Source organism: Leucoraja erinacea, chromosome 9, assembly GCF_028641065.1.
Source record: "Leucoraja erinacea ecotype New England chromosome 9, Leri_hhj_1, whole genome shotgun sequence".
Lineage (NCBI taxonomy): Eukaryota > Metazoa > Chordata > Chondrichthyes > Rajiformes > Rajidae > Leucoraja > Leucoraja erinaceus.
Window position 1 is genome coordinate 21,787,968 of NC_073385.1, and position 20,388 is coordinate 21,808,355.

At 42.9% G+C, this 20,388-nt stretch overlaps 1 protein-coding gene across 1 annotated transcript in view; it reads right to left on the reverse strand.

Moving 5' to 3' along the window:
* LOC129700597 (synaptotagmin-16-like) overlaps nucleotides 1–20,388 on the reverse strand; it is a 117,190-nt gene that overhangs the window by 18,787 nt on the left and 78,015 nt on the right. Inside the window, exons 4-5 of the mRNA XM_055641216.1 lie at nucleotides 8,127–8,339; nucleotides 7,420–7,700 (exon numbers count right to left, since the gene is read on the reverse strand). Coding sequence (XP_055497191.1) covers nucleotides 7,420–7,700; nucleotides 8,127–8,339 — 494 coding nt within the window. The remainder of the gene's footprint in view (nucleotides 1–7,419; nucleotides 7,701–8,126; nucleotides 8,340–20,388) is intronic.

A 20,388-nucleotide genomic window follows, 5' to 3' on the forward strand; every position in this document is an offset into this window, starting at 1 on the left:
TGGATCATTTTCATTCCCCTTCCCCCTTACCCCCCCTGACGTACAGACATACAGGATTGTAGGATTAGAGAGGGTATCGATAGCGACGAGTTTTTTTTAGTACTTTGATCTACAATCTCCTATGCTGTTCTGCTATTCCCGATTCTTTTTTTTGATCCATAGCAATATGCCTATTTTGTTTGTTGTCCTTCCCCTCACCTCACTGTCGACCAGTGGCTGTGCACGAACGGGCACCTTGTTTGACCCACCGCCCCTTGTTTCATAGTTCCCCCTCTATCCTGGTTATTATTTCATTTCCGTCCCACATTCAGGACAGATACAGGACAACGAAATATATTAAACTGTTAGTCTGTTCGCCGATGAGTGTAAAGGCCACTATCTTAACACCATATCCGCTCTCATTAGGATTCAGGGTAGTGATTGCATCCGTTAGCACACTGCATACCCTGCTTATGTCGGAATATGTGCATATGGGGGAGGCTGATCTAGTACATTGCCCCGGTAGTGAATGAGAAGGGGACTGCATGCAAAGGAGCAGATAGCTCCAGTCACGAGTTACAATGCTGCACTATGCGCTGCTGAGTGCCCCCCACCCTCGCATTCTAATTTTTTCAGTCACAGAGACCCATCACGCGATCGTGCTATTGCTCTTTAGCGGAAACGGCTGCATGTAGATGAGCATACGAGTACTATCCATTTCCCATCTATCAGCAATATTGGATCACCTAAATTCCATCAAGTCTCTTGTCCTACTCTGTGACCCTGCCCCCTGGCTTATGTCCCCTCCTGTTCCCTCCATATCCCTTTTTTCTGCTTCGCACCCTCCCCCCTTTTACCTTACTCATTTCTCCTCTCCTTATTCTCTATGAATTAGGCTTCTCTCTCCTACATCACTAGCATCGATCGACCACAGCCCCTCTAGTTAAATTTTTGACCCACAATGATTATCCGTTGCCTAATACTCAGTATCTACCATTCCACAACCACTGGTGACATAAACCTTGTGCTGTAATGCCTATCCTAGCCACCAGGTACAACGAGTATCAGGAATTATATTGAATCAATTTACCCTATCCTTTATAACTTGTCGCTTTTTTCTTTAACAGCCGCCGTGACCCTAATTCTATTCACAGTGTTATCCAACCCTATAAGGTCACCTTTTTATTTTTATCGCCGTACCTGTTCCAAATACCTTGCCTACTCAATTATCCAGTCACACATCTGTCTGTTTTGCACCACTATTTCGTTCGCTTTTACACACTATTGTCGCAGCCCAGTTGTTGTCATTCACAGCGCAACGCTGTGTGAAACCGCAGTTTGCCTGAATTAAACACACAGTGTATGAGATTCCCCATTGTTTATGACTTTGCACCTCTGTGCCTCACTCATTATTACGGAGGAATATAGAGTCAGACAGCCTCTGACTGTAAGTGGTCCGGGCTACTATGGTCTCCAGTGTTTGCTGAGGAGCTCTACTTCTGCTCGAGTGGCATTGATCCACACATTGATTATAAGTACATTTTGTGGTTCCCTGTACACTGATAGAGATGGAACCCCCTTGAGTCAAGCGCTGCTGAACAAGATGCTGACGTCGAGATTGAGAGCTCTAGAACTACAGTTAGCTTCCTACCGTCCATGCCTCATAGAGCTTCATGAGTTGGAGCATGGGGTAAAGCAGGCTCGTAGCCAGTACCATGGCATAATGTTGAAGACGAATCACATGTTTCTATCTCACAACTTTCTGTTTATCTGCGTCCCTAACAGGCAGGTGACGGTGGTGGGTTCGATGGTTGCCAGACCCTGAAGCTTCCACTTATTTAATGTATGCCCTAGTACTGCCTCTTGCCAGTCTAAACCGACATACAATTCCGCATCCCCTTCGCCCTATCACCCCTCCATATTTTCCTTATCCTTTCCTTCCAAACCGATTTCAATTCCTTATCTTCTTCTTTGACTGTTGTCCACTACCCTCAGTTCTGTTCGCTTGCCATCCACACCACCTATTCGCCATATCTTCTCCTTCTCCCTTCATTTTCTCGATTTTTTTTCTACTCTTTTTGTGCTCGTCTGGTCTTCTTCCCCTTCCCCCCCCCCTTCTCTTCGTCTAAACTACTTTCCTTTGCTTGCCCATTTCCCCACCCCAGAACCCTCAACCTTTGTCGCTATAATATGTTCCACTTCCCGCTGTTTCCTCCGCATTTGGCCCCCACATTTCCCATCTCTCTCTCTTGTAAACCTGGCTTTTCATTCCCTGCTTTTCACTTTATGTCGTATTAAGTGTTTCCCTTTATCACCAATACCAGTGTGATTGTTTACCTTGCGCATATCCTCTCCGAGGGATGTTTGTAGGAAATCAGGAGACCATATCTGTCAAGAATAAAAGGACGTTAGCCTTTCCTACGAAAGGAGCAGGCAGAAGGTGAAGTATTTTCATCACGTAGGGTGGTTGTTTGATATCAGCCAGTGGAATTTAATTTTCCGCAGACGGCGGTGGAGCCTAAGGTCAATTAAAGATTTTTAAAATTGTTTAGAGCATTGACCTTCGTTCCTTGATTAGGTGTGGGTGTCAGGGGTTATGGGGTTATGGTGGCCTCTTTTCCCCCCCTTTCATATTCTTACCCCCGGTTTTTCCTCCCACCCCCCCCCCGTTTTTCTTTTTCCCTTGTCTCCCCCTTTCCTTTTTCCCCCTTTCCTTTCCTTGTCACCCCCTTCCCGTTTCCCCCCCCAAGTTTTTTTCTCCCACGCAAATATTGCTTTGTAAATACCGGGAAATAAAGCCTAGAAAATTACTCCGATATCTGGGCAGCTTCACAGGTTGTCATTGCCCTGTGGGTTATTGTGAGAGCTATGGCTAAGACATCTGTGATTTTGTTTTTTGCCGTTTCATAATATGTTATTCTACCACTTCCTAATATATAGTGATTGTGACCCTTTTTCCCTGCTCAAATAGTTCTTCTAGCATAAGAACAATGAATTATAGTATATGAGCGAATACTATCCCAAGACCCACATATTTCCTACCTGCACTTAGACTCTGTCGTGCTCCTCTGTCACTCCTCTATATTAGCTGCATTACTCTAAATTGTCTGCCCTGGGTATTTTTATCTCCATCTAGCCCTTGTGCTTCTCTTCCCTGCCCTGATGAGCTATTATTTACATAGTGATGCCGTTCGCTGTGGCACTTTGTTGTCCTTTCCACCATCGCCACATTTTTTCCTTCCCCTTGCCTCCGAATCCCTGCTCTAACATGTTGGGTGGGGATCTGGTATCAGTTGTGTCGAGCTGCTTTTGCCGTTCTCCTTATTCTTCCCTCTCCCCTTCCTGCTCTTTCCCTGTTATTTTCCGCTCACTTTTTCCTTTTTTCGCTATCTCCCCCTTCTTTTTGGTATTTCTTTTCTGCCTCTTTCGCGCCTTCCCTTTTCCCTTGGTGTCTCTTCTCTGTTTGTTCTTTCCGCCTCACGGCCACTCCAGTTTGGCCTATGTGTCCTCGCTGTTGTGAGCCTTCGTTATGACCCAAACCGTACGTCCTTCCATGCTCACGTTTTCCCAATTTGTTGGTTACGCTAGTACCCACTTCCCCACTTGTCGTCAATATCTATTTTCTTAACGTGAGCTTGACTCCTCCACTTTGTCTGTTCCCCTCCCTCTTCTTTACAGCTTTCTCCTCATTCTTCGACGCCCTGACCTCTTTTTTCCTTTCTTTAGCTCTACCCTGTATTTCGACTCACACTCCCCACCCTTATCTTCTCTATCCCCATTCTCATCACATACACACTGCGGCCGTTTTCTTCCACCCACCCGAACCCTCCAGCCCCTTCTACCCCCTGTCTCCATCTTGTTCCTCCACCCTTACTCTCCCCCCTCTTATCCATTCCTCCCCATTGCCTTACGGCGTCTCCCACCCAACCACCCCTTCGCCCCAACCCCCCCGCACTGTATGCCCCTTAGGCCAACGTTTCTTTTCACTCCTCAGCCCTTGGCTTCCCCCCCCCCCTCCGTGTCCACTACCCCCTGATTATTCACTTCATTTTTTTTCTCCCTTTACCAGCTGACGTTGCACTCTGTGCACGGCTTACTGTAGCATTGCCAAATGGATCAGCGTCCACCCTAGCGAGGTAACAGCTAGCTATGCATGATCACACCATACCTTGTGGGGCTCTTCTGTCAAAGGCCCACGACCTGAGTGGTAGCTACGAGCTTGCCAACCTTCGTACAGTGCACCACTCAACACACGTCGGTTAGAACTTCCCCCCGCGCCACAAGCCCACCGCAACGCGCACCGCAACGGCGACCCTGACCCATGACCTAGCCCCAACGGTCACATTTCCTCCCCACGCCCGCGGTCCCCACGACCGCATCACCCCCCCCCACGAACCCCCACACTCGAAAGCCCCCCACCCCCCCCGGCTACGCGGAGAGTCCCCATTTTCCGTACGCCTTTTTATTCTGCTCTCCCACGCTCACCCCCATTTCCAGACCACCCACCACCACCTGCTACTACACCCGCTCCCACCACCCGCCCGCTCCGTCACGCCCCCCACATACCCCCCACCCCCCCTAGTCCTTTCTTCCCCCTCTCGATCTTCGGATGCTTAGGCAGAGACAGCCCGCACGGTAATTTTCCGTTTTGGCGCCAGCCTTTTTTAGCTTTTATAACCATCAAGACTCAACCTATAATATAGTCAGTATATAGCTTTCCAACACATTTTAGAACTGTTAGATTAAGTATTACTTTGTTCACCAGTTCTCACACAGATTCATTCCCAGCCCCTTTCTTTGAAGCTGGAGACGGGGAAAAGGACATAATATTCTTCAAGTCAAAAAATTTAAAGAGAATGCTATTTGAATACAGTTATAAACAGTGGTCAAGTAATGCCCACACACCTGACATTTGGAGCTGCTGCAGTGGCCACCTTTTGGCCACCCAGTCTCCTTTCCCATTGGGACCATTGTGATCTACTGCCTTCTTTGGTCAATATGTTACAGGGAGCCTGCCTTTGGCTGCAGTGGTGCAGCAAGTCAGTCGGCTCCCCACTTGATCCCAGATCCCAGAGCCACCATGTTAGAGAGGGGGAAGGGTTCTGACTTGCAAATTGGAATTCAGGCAACTGGTTTGCTTTTGCAATGAACCAGCACAAGTGCCACAGGCGAAACGGCCTCCCTCTGTAAATAATGAGCTCATCCTTTCAGGAAAGACGCAGCACGGAGATATGGAGAGATCCTCATACCCTGCTGAGACTAAGCTTTAGAGTAGGGTGCGACTAATAGAGATTGCCTTGCAGGCACAAGTTCACGCCATAGGAGTTAAATACATTCTCTCAACATATTTAATGTACATTTATGTAGTATCGTTGGCAGTAAAATTCATACTATAATTCAATTGATTTTTATGGCTAAAAATAAATATTTGATCTTTACATTTTCAATATCTATTATATTAAGGGAGATGGTGGAATAACAGAACTATGAAAAGGCAAAACACAAAATCAAGATAGTTTTGTCTCTACTCTCAATCACATCCCCACAGGGCAATGCCACCTGTAGAAGCTGCCGAATACTGGAGGTGAATTGATAGTCTTTATTTACCGGTATTTACAAAAGCATTGTGGGATCAGGACACTACTGCAAAGGCCAGCGTTTAATGACCTTCCCTTAACAATATGGTGTCAAGCCACCTTCATAAACCACTGCATTACACTTGGTGAAGATACTGCCACATTGTAGTTGGAGAGGTAGTTCCAGGATTAGACCAAATTAAGGTAGTTTGCGATTTGGAGAGAAACCTCCAGGCTGTTGTACCTATTGCCCTAGCCCTATGGTGGAGGGGTTATTGGTTTGGCAGCTGCTGTCAGAGTAGCCTAGGTGAGTTACAGACTGCATTTGGTGCATGATATACAATGCAGACACTGTGCATGAGTAGTGCACAGTAGAGCAGCACAGTGGCACAGCAGTAGATTTGCTGCCTTACAGCGCCAGAGACCCAGGTTCGATCCTGACTACGGGTGCTGTCTGTTTTGAGTTTGCACATTCTCCCTGTGACACTGTGGGTTTTCTCTGGATGCTCCGGTTTCGTCCCACATTCCAAAGACATGTAGGTTTGTAGCTTAATCTCCTTCTGTAAATTGCCCCTAGTGTGTAGGATGCAAACTGGTGTCATCTAGAACTAGTGCACGGGTGATCGATGGAATATAGCACAGGAACAGCCCACATGTTTATGTTGGACAAGGTGCCAGGATGAACTGATCTCATCTGCCTGTACATGATCCATATCCCTATATTCACTGCAGTTCCATGTCCCTATCTAAAGCATTTAAGTTAACTATCATATCTGCCTCCACCACCACCCCTGGCAATGCATTCATCATCGCCCTCTGTGTAAAATATTTCATTAAACTTTTCCCCTCTCAACATATCTCTATGCCCTCGAGTCTTGGACATTTTCACTCTGGGAAAAAGGTTCTGACTATCTACCCAATCTTTGCCTCTCACACTTGTATTTACCATCTCAGTTGATATTCCTCCATGTGGAACAAGAAAACACAATTTAAAAAATGTTTTCCAGAATTTCATGGATATTTCTGTATCCCATATGGACAAGAGGAAAATGACAATTTAAAAAATGTTAATTTTAATTCCAGAATTTCATGGGATATTTCTGTATCCCTATCTGATTTATTGTATTCTCTTTCAGCACAGTTGTTTTGCATTGCACACCCACTTGGTTTCTTCAGATAACCAACAGTGGGATAATACCAAAGATTAGGACTGTGCGAATGGGTGTGTGTGGACTTGGTGGGCCGAAGGGCCTGTTTCCATTCTGTATTTCTAAACTAAACTGGTAATAGTGTGACAGACTACCAGAATATTCAACCTTGTCATTTATCATTGCGTCAGTGCAGATAGTCATTACCGGTGTTCTGGCTGAAGAAACACAAACAAAATAAAGAAGAAATAAATTAAATTGTTAAAAAAGAACACACTGGCTTAAAGCCAATTAAGTTAATGCAACCCTCTAATTTGCTTTGTCCAAATAATGAAAGTGGTCACTGACAATGAAATTTAATTTAGTTTAGTTTAGAGATACAGCGTGGACACAGGCACATCAACCCGCCGTGTCCATGCCGACCATTGATCATCCGTATACTAGTTCTATGTATCACTGCTAATTCTATGTATCTATGTATCATCCTACACACTAGGGGCAATTTACAGAAGCCAACTAAATTACAAACCTGCACGTCTTTGGAGTGTGTGAGGAAACTGGAGCACCCGAAAAAAAAACCCACGCGGGGAGAATGTACAAATTACGCAAAGACAGCACCTGTAGTCTGGATCGAACCCGGGTCTCTGGCGCTGTAAGACAGCAACTCTGCTGCTGCATCACCGTGTCACCCACGTATGAGATACGAGATATGATTATTCCCCAAAGAGAGTACAATGTTGAGGTATTACCTCTGGAGTCCAAGCTGAGGAACTATCAGACTGGTCCTTTCCGTCATAGGCCTGGTTATCAAAGTTGGACTCTTGATCCGGAGGAGGCTCTGTTTGCTGCACCCTGTCGTTATTGACTGGAAATCCAGCTGCTTCATCAGAGGTCTTTGGATGTTCGGCTCCATCCTCAAATCCAGCGGCTGAGATCATAGACAATGCATCTTCTTCATTAGAGCAATTATCTTGGAAGCTAAGCTGATTCTGTTTATCTGCGTGGAGAAGGCAAAGGTCTGTGAACACTAACATATATAAGAATATAGCTCTCAATCACTTACAGCTGATAAAAAACATGGAGAATGAAAGTTAATAAAGACCTTGCTTAAACATTTGTAGGAAGTTCCAATTATTCAACAAGGTATTTTATCTCAAGGCACAATGCATTTAGACAGAAGAATTTGTTACCATACATAAATGGGACTATTACTCTTGATGCTTAATATTACTGGTTATATTTCACGCAGTCCATCCTTTATTTGTGTCCTTTTGTAAAGTTAAATAGGGTCATTACTGAAAACCACTGGAATAACTTAAAAAAAACCATGAAAACACATTCAAGTTTGCAAGCTGCAAAAGAAACTAGCAAAGTATCGAGAAAATGGTGCGGCTTTGTGATGATATTACGTCATGCGTGGTACCTTCAACGTCAGAGGCCTCGCTGCTGAACTCTTCACGATTTGAAGGTAAACGATTAAATTTCTGCCTACGCTCTAAACCCGCCCGTGTCACCTTCTCTGACACTGTCGATCGGAAACTCTGGGACCTCGACACAGAGAATTCAAACTGCTTGATCACATCGTCATCGCTGTCTGTGGATGTCGTCAGCTCCTGATCATCCCCATAACTGTCCACTGGGGAGAGAAAGAGAATATAGCCCTTGGACATCTTTGCAATAGAAGGACTTTTTTTCCTGTTGATAGTTAGGCACACAGTACAAAAGCTTTTCACTGTGCCTCAGTAAACATCAAAATAAAAACTAAACTAAACTAAGAGAGGCCACTGCAATCTCACAACATTTGATGCTTCTTGTGATACTTTACACAAAGGGTTCTGCGATTCTTGCCCAAAGGAAACATCCTCCCTGCATTCAGTCTATCCCCCCCAGTTCCCATACTATAACATCATTAAATTGTTAGGATTGTTCACGGTCCAATGACATACCCTCTCACTCTTCTAAACCCCATGAGTACAGCAGAGCGAACCCATTCTCTCCTCTTGTGGCAATCCTGGCATCACATGAATCAATCTGGTGAGCCTTTGTTGCATTTCTCAATAGCAAGTACATCCTTTATTTGGTAAGGGCTCCACAACTCCAGATAATACTCCAGGTGTGGCCTCACCATGGCCCTGTATAATTGTATCATGACATCCTACACCCAAAACGTCTTGTGCAGGTCAATGTATTATATGTCTTCTTCATTGTTTGATCTTTCATGACTGCAGTACAAGGGCATCCAAACTCCGTTTATCAATGTTTCCCAATCTAACACCACCTTCACTGCCTTTTTGAGACTCTTAACTAAATTGGTTAATAAAAACAATTGTTTAAGATTTTTTCACATATATTAACATTGTACTGCATATGCCATGCATTTACCCCATTCTCATAAGCTCTAGGGGCAGAATTAGACCATTCGACCAATCAAGTCAACTCCGCCATTGAATCATGGCTGATCTATCTTTCCCCCTCAACCCCATTCTCCTCCCTTCTCCTCATAACCCCTGACACCGTCACTAATCAAGACTGTCAATATCCGCCTTAAAAATATTAATTGACTTGGCCTCCACAGCTGTCTATGGCAATGAATTATTTTTAGCCTCTGTGCATCTTCCTCACAATCTACCCAGTTTCAAACCAACATGGCCTCTAAAGTCCAACATCCATGTTGCTCTTGCCGATGTTAGGAAACATTTCATTTCTTTTGGCAAGCAACTGCCTTACCAGGAATTATGTTTGCCCTCATATCACTTCTGGTAAAGAGGTAGATTGGAGAACCAAGATTGGCAAATTCCCATTGATCTGATATTCACCCTAATATTTATTTCCTTCTTAGACCATATATAGTTATGAGGTTAATGAATTAGCAACTGAGCCACCAATACTCAATTGCAATCCTGGGCTCTGACTAAGTTCATAGCTTGTACTGCAACTCCCTAGTTCCCATACTTTACCTTCATTAAACTATAATCGGCCTACAAGACCGGGGCCACCGGTCCTTTGAAGTAAGCAGGTGCTTCCTCATTGACATCACTTGCATTTGGATATCCTCTAAAAAATTCAAGTGCCTTCGTATTTACTCCATGGTTAATTAATAGCTAATAAATTATTGTTTATTGTGCAAAATGAGTTTCGGGTTTGTTTCCTCATTGAAGTCAAAATTAAATTGTAACCATCTCAGTAGCTATCCCTGTGATGACATTCAAACAGACGCCTCCCAAGCCACATGATTCCTTAGGGTTTCCTGCTAGGTATTCCCATAACCTCATCATCACACTGCCTGGAAACTGGCCAATAATTCCCAAACATTTAATTGTGCCAATCTCTTTCTTTAAATCTAAATAAACAACACATGCTATTTCAACCTTAACAACTGGATCACATGTTATGCTTCAAAATAATGAATTTAAGAGCTGCCAAAAATGACGTTGTACATATAACACCCTGCTCATAGCATCCCATTAATCTATATCCTCCAGACTCTCACTGTACTCTCAAATCATTCCCTTGCATTCAATGTGGGACTTGTAGATTGAAGATCACCTTGTGAACACAAGGGTTATGCTTGCTATGTTTCAGTCCTATGACAGCTGCTTTGTGTCCAACAAGTGCTGGAAAATATCAGCTGACTGCCAACTTCCTCCGTCAACTGAGAGGCGGGATCATTGGGCTTATTTAACTTTTCCATCCGTAACCTCGTTCATTGTTGCTCAAAGCCAGAAGCCCACTCCCATTCAAGATAGCCAACTCAAGTCTTCAAGCCACGTTTATTGCCCCACATTTCCAGGACGTTTCCATCTTTAGTTTAAAGATAGAGCACGGAAACAGGCCCTTTGGCCCACCGAGTCCGCACTGACCAGCGATTCCCGTATACCAACACGACCCTGCACACTAGGGACAATTTACAATCTTTACCAAAACCAATTAACCTACAAACCTGCACGTCTTTGGAATGTGGGAGGAAACATCTAATCACAAGGAATATTTTCTATTTAATATTTCCTTAATTTGCCCCAATCACACTGGTTTTATCTTTTTCTTTTCTATTTTTGTAAGTTAAATTGTTTGCAGCCTTTGCTTTCATCGGTTTTATTTTCAAATTCATTCACATTCCCTTTGCAACCTTCAATTTAACAATGTTACAATACTGTATGATAATTTTTTTTTAAACCTGCCTCACATTCGTGGAATAACATCAAATTTAGGTGCAACTTCACTGCAGGACAGCTGGTGATTCTGGACATTACTTGCTGAGTTTACACCATGTTGCAAACACCCACTCAGACGTACAGAAAGAAGTTAACCAACCTGACCCATGCTTCAGATGGATAAGCTCAATCAGGATCAAGTAGCAAAATGATTCTATGAGTATTGATAGAACTACTGAGTCCCTGTCGACACTATTTTGTCCTACAGAGTGTTTAAGTAATTGATGTGTTCATGATGCAGCTCTATAGGACTTTAGTTTGGTCGCATTTGGCGTATCATGTGCAGTTCCAGTCACCCTATTACAGGAAAGATGTGGAGGCAATGCAGGGGTTGTAGAGGCAGCTTACCAGAATTCTGCCTGGATTAGAGGGTTTCGGCTGCAGGAATAGTTTGGATAGATTTGGATTGTTTTCTCTGGATTTTTGGAGGTTCGGGAGAGACTTGATAGAAGTATATAACATTTTGAGAGGGACAGATAGGGTAGACAGTCAAAACCTTTTTCCCAGGGAGGAAATGTCCAACACTAGAGGGCATAGCTATAAGGTGTGAGGGGGAAAGTTTAATGGAGATATGCAAGGCAAGTTTTTTAACAGAAAGTAGTGGCGGCCTGGAACTTTTTGTCAAAGGTTGCAGTCGAGGCAAATATGATAGTGACTTATAACAGGCTTTTAGATAGGCACATGGAAGTGCAGGGAATAGAGGGATATGTGCAGGGAATAGAGGGATATGGATCATGTACAGTTCAGTATGATAACTTGACATCATGTTCGGCACAGACATTGTTGGCCGAAGGCCCCGATCCTGTGCTATACTGTTTTACGTTCTATGCTTTTGATCCTTCCTATCATCACTATTTCTTTCCAGTGAAAAGATTATGCATATCATAGTCAATGGATGACACTGGCTTGAACTGTAGTCACTGATGTTGTCTAGACAAACACTGCAATCCCACCAATAGCCAATTTGCAGTATTAGTTAATCTGAATAAGGGACGAAAATTGGCCTGGACACTGGGATAGTTCCATTCTCTTCTTCGAGAAGCGAGCAATAGTGTCCATGTTTGCTTTGGTGAGAATGCAAGGATACTGCCCTGCACATGCTTTGCCTTCCACATTAGGAAATCATGGGTCATTTCCTATAATGATGTTGAGATGAAATTCTTATGTTTTCAGCATTACATCTGAAGGAGTAACAGCAGAGCTGGTGACTCTCTGGGATACCGAACCACTGGCCTACAGATCATTAGGCCATCTCACTTTCTGCCACTGGACTCCGCTGAATGTTGCTTGCATTTGGGTATCAATCAGCAATGTGATTTCTGTGTTCTATTGCTGCTGCCAAACTCAGCATGTTGTTCTTGCCATGAGTTAGTGCCTCGGGTTTTACTGAACCAATCCTTTTCTCCCTCACAATCATCTTCTTTTCTCCATGGAAATTGTTATTTAGAAACATCTGCACAAAATGATGCTTCATTGAGCATCTGTCCACAGGATATCCCCAAGATAAATATTTCACGGTAACTTGAGAGCCGGGTACCATGGCTCGGGAAGCTGGAAGAAATAGATCATCTCCAACACATGGAGTTTCCTTTGCTAAGTGCACCAGCCTTCCCCGTCACCCCACCCTTTCACATGATCCTCCCGCAAACATACCCGTCCCCCATGCCATACTCCCCTCTTCACCACTTGCAACCTGATCTAATTCTGCAATGGTAAAACCCGAGGAAAGGATTTTATTTGTGCTTTGCGTGCAAGCACAAATAAAATCAACGCCTTCAACGCCTGTTGAATGTTTAGTAGAGTGTTAAATTTGTTCATGATACATGTATTTTATTTCTATTTATTTTTAATGCACACTGAATGGACACTGGTTGAGCAACGTTTTTTTGTTTCCTCTGGGTATGTGAATACTCAGGAAATTACAATAAAGATATACAATACAAGACTAATCCCGCTGTGCTTGGGAAATTTGTTCAATAGAATATCGCAGCAAAGGGCCCATGGACAACACATGGCAATACTAGTCCATCGTGCGGCTCAGTTTCTTGGCCATCTATATTTACCAGTGGGGCCACGTCTGTTGTATAACAAGACGAAAATTAAGACTTGAAATGTAAATAAACTACTTAAACGTTGCCTATTTGTGAGGTCTCCACATTCTTGGAATCCTTTATTGCCTTGAAGCCCATTTATTGCCTGACTATTATTCCTTACATAACACAAAATTGCTCCGACATGGTTACATTTCTATTAAGATACCAGAAGCAGAAATATGAGACAGTGCTAGAAAGACTTGAACGACTTGCATTTGTGGTTGCCACGGCAACACCTGAATAAGGATTATTATTATCCTTCATTCTTTTGTCTTTCTGACAGTGAGTGAAACATTTTGAAGCCCTGTAGCCTCTCCATAAGTTGCACGTCTGTGTTCAAGTATGCAGATGATTTCAAACAAAATTGCTTTTTATGAACCCTTATCATACATCAACTGGTGCGTGGAACACAATGCTGCCCATGAGAGTTGATCTAACAATTTCCTTCCAAAAGAAATTCATAAATCCTTTGAATTTTGAATGTAATATCCCACAGAGATTATGATTTTAACTGAACTAGACAACGCAAGCAATTAGTTCTTTTTGTCTCCAACACAGGATTTAAAAAAAAATGATGTACAGGAAAGAACTGCAGATGCTGGTTTAAATCGGAGCCAGACACAAAAAGCTGGAGTAACTCAATGGGACAGGCAGCATCTCTGGAGAGCTGGAGTGGGTGGCGTTTCGGGTCGAGACCCTTCTTCAGGCTGAAAAAGGGTCTCAACCTTTAAAAAAAATATTGGAATGTTTAGTTTTCAACATTCTGTAGAGCTCAGAGAGGTCACCTAACAAGTTACAGAGTCATAGAACACAGAAACAGGCCCTTCGGCCCAACCTGTCCATGCCGACCAAGGTGCCCCATCTACACTAGTCTCACCTGCCTGCCTTTGGCCCATAATCCCTCTAAACCATTCTCTGACAGCTCAATCCATATACCCACCATCCTCTGTGTGAAAAAGTTGCCCCTCAGGTTCCTCTTAAATCCTTTCCCCCCTCACCTTAATCCTATGTCCTCTGGCTCTTGATTCCCCTCCCCTGGGTAAAAGACTCTCTGTGTTCACCCTATCTATTCCTAAACATATTCCTATCGCCATTATGATTCCTTTTGCTTTAACTTTTGCTTTTCTTTTTCTTTTTTCTATTTATCTTTGCCTGCGTTGGAGGAGGCTGAGGGGGGTGACCTCCTGGAGTCACATAAATGTTTGAGTGGGATAAATATGATTGATCATAAAAATCTTTATCCACCAGTGGAGGTATCAAAGTTGGCAGATTGTGAGCTTCTGGAAATCCCCATTAAAAAGTGAACGGAGTCTGGGCACGTTGATATTGGTACAATTTTTTACTGCCCGACAGTTGCATCTTTTGAGGGACCATGAGTATTGAAAGTGGAAGGCAGGACCAATCAAAATAGGACGTACATGGTACTGATTTAAGTAAGATGGCCAATATGGTGTACAATTTTGTCGCCTAAAGTGAAAGACTGGAGAGTACAGAGGAGATTTACTAGAAGGCAATTTCACAACTGAAGAGACACAAGTTAGGAATTCTTTGCAGCTGCTGGGATCTTGAGAGGTTTTTAAAAATGATGAGACAAGTTGATGTGCTTTTCCCACTGGAGTAGGGAAGATTCAGCAAGGGGACAGGCAGAATTAAGGGACTGAAGTTTTAACATGAGGGGGACCATTACTCAGAGAGTGGTAGCGGTGTGGAATGAGCTTCCAGTGGAAGTGGTGGAGGCAGGTTGGTTGGTATCATTTACAAATAAATTGGATGCTATATGGAAAGGGAATGCAGGGTTGGTCTAGCGCAGGTATATGGGACTAGGGGATTATGTGTTCGGCACGGACAGAAGGGTCGAGATGGCCTGTTTCCGTGCGGTAATTGTTATATGGTTATATGGTTATATGGTTATCTCATTGACAACTGGTGCTGAAACGATATTGGGTAGGCCTTCACCGATTTGCTCCAGAAGGTGCCAATTAGAATCCCAGAGATACATTAAATATCCTGAAAATTAAAGCTATCACCTTTCGGCCTCTGTGACGCCAAATCTCAATCCCGCATGTACAGATAAAAGTATGATGTGGTCGATTTTCTAGGCAATTTGTACTGCAATATATATATCGAAACAATAAAAAAATATTTTAAAACATGCAATTGAGTATCAAACAAATGTCTAACTGAATATACAATTAGTGATTTAACAATGAATCTGGAATCCTTTACAAGATAATCACAGTTCAATTCTACTTTTGTTCTACCATTCTCTCATCTTTCTTTCCTTTTTCATTAATTTTCATCTATTTAATGGTCTTGCCAATGAATCCCTGCTGGTTTCCTGGAATCGTTCCTTGTTATTTCACTTGTATTCCCACTGAACATCCACCACATTATTGCACTGCTCCCTGTACACCTTTGATCCCTTATTCCTTTGTAATGTTGGTGACAAACAAGACAATAACGGCACCAAATAACAGTTCCAGTACATTTTGTAATTCTTTTTTTTATATTCCTATAAATAACTCTGCAATTCTAGAGTCTAAGCTGCCAATTAAATGCTGAATTCAAGTGGGTTTTTTTTTCATTAGAGCACCTGTTGCTTAGCTTATCTGGAAAGATAGCATCTTAAGCAATATTCTTGTGGCTAAGAAACCATCAGGAAAGTTGACTGAGTAACAGAAGTTCTATTAATTTTGCAGCATTGCCTCCCACAATGAAAGAACCACATAACCAATTGTGAATTTACTGTACAGAGTAAATATCTTTTCTAAAAATCACACAAAATCAAACCTCTGCACGTTGCTGCAAAACAATTGCAGGATGCAATAGACGTTCGTTGAAATAAATCCAAAATGGTTGATAGGCATTCTAGGTCAAAAACTTATGAACACATGTCAAATTACAAAGTCTTCCAAAGCTAACATTTTAAAATGTAAGCTGCAAAGGTTGCATTTAAGTAAAAAATAATTTTATCAGGAACTGATAAATTTGATCAGAACTTTGTAATCGTCTTGTAAAGGATTCCAGATTCATTGTTAAATCATGAATTATATATTCAGTTAGACATTTGGTTAGTACTCAATTGCATGTTTTATCAGGAAGATTGACAACACACACTACCAGATTCGTGGACAGTTTCATCCCAGCTGTTATCAGGCAACTGAATCATCCAACCACAAGCAGAGAGCAGTGCCGAACTACTATCTACCTCTTTGATGATCCTCGGACTATCCTTGATCAGACTCTGCTGGCTTTGCCTTCAACTAGTGCACTTTCGAGTTCATTTTAAAATTATTTTATTTGTTTTTAAATCATTGAATGGCCTCGCCCCGCCTTACCTCTCTGAGCTGCTCCACCTATATGCTCCTGCCCGGTGCCTCAGGTCAGCGGATCAGCTGCTCCTTGAGGTACCAAGGTCTAAGCGGAAGCTCAGAGGGGATAGAGCCTTTTCTGTTGCTGCCCCGGCACTTTGGAACACCTTGCCGCTGCAGATCAGACAGGCCCCTTCACTGTCCATCTTTAAATCCTCCCTAAAAACTCACTTTTATTCACTGACTTTCGACACTGGCTGAGACTTTGTTCCTGTTTTTAGTGCTTTTAATGTCTTTTAATTTTTACTGTTTTTATAGTCCTGTCGTCTTAATGGTTTTAGTAGTTTGTAATAACTTTTTGTTGACTTCCCATGTACAGCACTTTGTGGTAACTGATGTTGTCTAAAAGCGCTTTATAAATAAAGTTATTATTATTATTATTATTAACTAAACGTTATAACCTTATCATGTATCTATACACCGTAAATGGATCGATTGTAATTATGTATCGTCTTTCTGCTGACTGGTTGGCATGCAACAAAAAGCTTTTCACTATACAGGTGACACTGAATGGAACTGAACTGACGACCTTATTTCGGCTAATACTCACACAGTATAAGCCCAGACCATGACTAAAATGTTGCATTCTATTTTAGATATTTTAGTCACTATTAATTGACCTCAATAGGTCAGAAAGTCTAGGTCAATACTTTAACAGCATTTCTTTATTTGTCATTATTTTTCATTCCAACTTCTCTCCTTCCCAGAGCACAATAATTTGAAAGGATGTATTTTGATTTACTTTGGGGTTTACATATACACTTAATTTGTCTGTCTAATTTTCCTACATTATAATCTATTCTTTACGCCTGACCTGCATCAGTACCATCATTTTCTCCCTGATTACTGTCCTTTCCATTCAAAAGACCCAATTATTTCAAAGTTCTCCATAATTATTAGCAGAATTCCAGTTTATTTAAATTAGTCTCAATAAGAGAGCATTTCAGTTTGTAATAAAATCCACAGATTTTAGTGCCATTCATAGTGCAATTTAGTGCAATTATTACTCCATGCATAACCTAAATTTAAAAGCAATGTCATAAAATCATATGAAAATCAGGAAGGAATAAAACATGATTCAGCTGTTTAAAATTGACAGCGAAGATGTTTCCTCTTATATGACAATCTAAAACAAGGTGTGGGGTGGGGGGGAGGAAGTGGGGTCTCTCTTTGAAAAGTACGGGGATCCCAATCTAAAATGGAGGAAAATAGAATTCTCTGAGAAAGTCATGAGTCTTTGAAGCTGTTTTCTTAAATAGCTGGGGAAGAAGAATCTTTTCATATTTTTAAGGCAGAGGTAAATTGGTTCTTAATAGTCAAGGGGTGAAAGACCACCATGGATATACAGGAATAGAGGGTTAAGGTGAGAATCAAATTAGCCATCCCCTACATAAATAGTAGAGTAGGCTTAAAGGGCAGAGTGGCCTCTTCCTGTTCCTATCTGTATGGGCTACCTCCTTAATTTTTGGCAAGACTTAAGATAATAGCACAATGGAATATGATCAGTTGAAGGTAGGAAAATTAGGGAGAAACATCAGAGAGTATTTGAGCATGGCCGCGCCTAGACGGTTTTTCACTAACTGCTGCAGCACCTTTATATCCAAATGAGCACCTGGGATATTCCCTGGAGGAAGAATACAGAGCCCGCAGCAGTGGTTGAAAATAGTACAATGTTTGAGTTTGAAATTGTGTCATACAGTATTTGCAATTCAAATTTTGTACTGAACTCCTGTAACAGCAGCTCCCTCTTTCCATGTCTTTGTATAGTTTACAGTCAAAGATAAAATGTCACATGATTTAAAGTGACAAATGGACCACAACCATGGAACAATAACAGTGGGGGGTGGGGGGTAGCTCCAGATATCTCCAGTCTATCTTTTACCAATTTCAATGAAAGGACTATCAGTTTGAATGGAATCTTTCACATTACTTGTAAATCAACAATTTTGGGCAGGGTACCAATACTATAAAACAATAATAAAACATCTGTTAACACTCACAAGTATTCGCTGGGTGTTTATAATGTGCAGAGACGAGGCAGAAGATCACACAATGTATTGGGACCTCAGAGTTCAGATCAGTCTCACTGTGATAACAATGCAAATAGATAGCTCATGATAGGGTGGCAGCACTGAAATGATCAATCAATGAGATTGTGAGCAGCAATGAATTAAAAGAGTTTCTCACCTCTAGTTCTCCCGCACCTCTCCCCCCACTTTCAGTCTGAAGAAGGGTCCTGACCCAATATGTCACCTATTCTTTCTCTCCGTGGATGCTGCTTGGCCCACTGAGTTACTCCAGCATATTGTGTCTTTGGTATAAACCAGCATCTGTAGTTTCATCCTATTACATAGAACACTACAGCACAGGAACAAGCCCTTCAACCCACAATGTTTGATCCAAACATGATGCCAAGTTAAACTGATCACATCTGCGTGCACATGATCCATAATCCCTCTATTCCTTGCATTTCCATGTGCGCGACTAAAAGTCTTAAACCCCACTGTTGTATCTGCCTCCACCACCACCCCTGGCAATAAATCCCAGACCCCCCACCACTCTGTGTGGGAAAAATACTTGGCCAACACATCTCCATGAAACTTTCCCTCTCTCACCTTACAGCTATGCCCTCTAGTGTTGGACATTCCCACCTGCGGGAAAAGGTCTCACTGTCCACCCCTACATATGCCTCTCATAATTTTATATACTTTTATCAAGTCTCTCCTCAACCTCCAACGTTCCAGAGGAAACAATCCAAGTCTATCCAACCTATCCTTGTCGCAGAAACCCTCTCGGCCAGGCAGCATTCCGGTAAACGTCCTCTGCACCCTCTCCACAACCTCCACATCCTTCCTGGAATGGGGCAACCAGAACTGCACATGATACTCCATAATGTGGCCTAACTCTTACAAAGCTACATCATGACTTCCTGACTCTTACACTCAATGCCCCTAGCAATGAAGGCAAGCATACCATAAGCCTTCTTCACCATCCTAACTACTTGTGCTGCCACCTTCAGTGAGCTATGAACATGGGACTCCTAGATCCCTCTGTGGGTCATTGCTGTTAAGGGTCTTGCGATTAACTGTATACTCTCCCCTTACATTCAACCTCCCAAAGTGCAATACCTCACACTCACACTTGGATTAAACTCCAGCTTCCATTTCTCCACCCATTTCTAGGGCTGATCAATATCCCGCTATATCTTCTGACAGCTTTCCTCACTGTCTACAACTTCTCCAATTTTGGGGTCATCAGCAAAGTTATTCAACTGCATTTACGTCCAAGTCATTACATATATCCCAAACAACACAGATCCCTGTGGAATTCCACTGGTCACAGACCTCCAGCCAGAACAGCTTCCTTCCACCACAACCCACTGTTTCCTATGAGTAGAATAGAATAGAATAGAATGCTATTTATTGTCATTCAAACCTAGGTTTGAACGAAATTCCATTTCTACAGTTTTTTTTACATTACAAAACAATCCAAGACCCACACTTAACACAGTTTTACATAAACATCCATCACAGTGAGTCTCCAACACTCCTCACTGTGATGGAAGGCAAAGTCTTTATCTCTTCCCTTTGTTCCTTCTCCCACGGTCCAGCAGTCCAACTGCAATGTCGAGGCGAACTGGAGCTCCGATGTTAAAGCCCCCAGCGGGCGATGGTAAGTCCTGAGGCCGTTTAAGCCACGCCGGGCGATGTTAGGCCCCGGCTCCAGGTCCTTAAACCCGCGATTCCAGCGGGAGAAGTCGCCGTTGCGGAGCTCGGAAAAGCGGTCTCCCACCAGGGACCTGCGAGCTCCCAATGTTCCCGTCCACCGGGTCTGCGGCCAGTGCCTCCGAACTTCAAAAGTCGGGTCGCAGCCGCGCGCTACCACAGCTCTTCCCGCTCCGAAGTTGGCCAGCTCCGCGATGTCAGTTCCGCAGGCTCTGCAACTGCAGCCCTCAGGTTAGTCCCGGCCGGAGGTCGCCGCCGGCTCCACGATGTTAGGCCCAACGACAG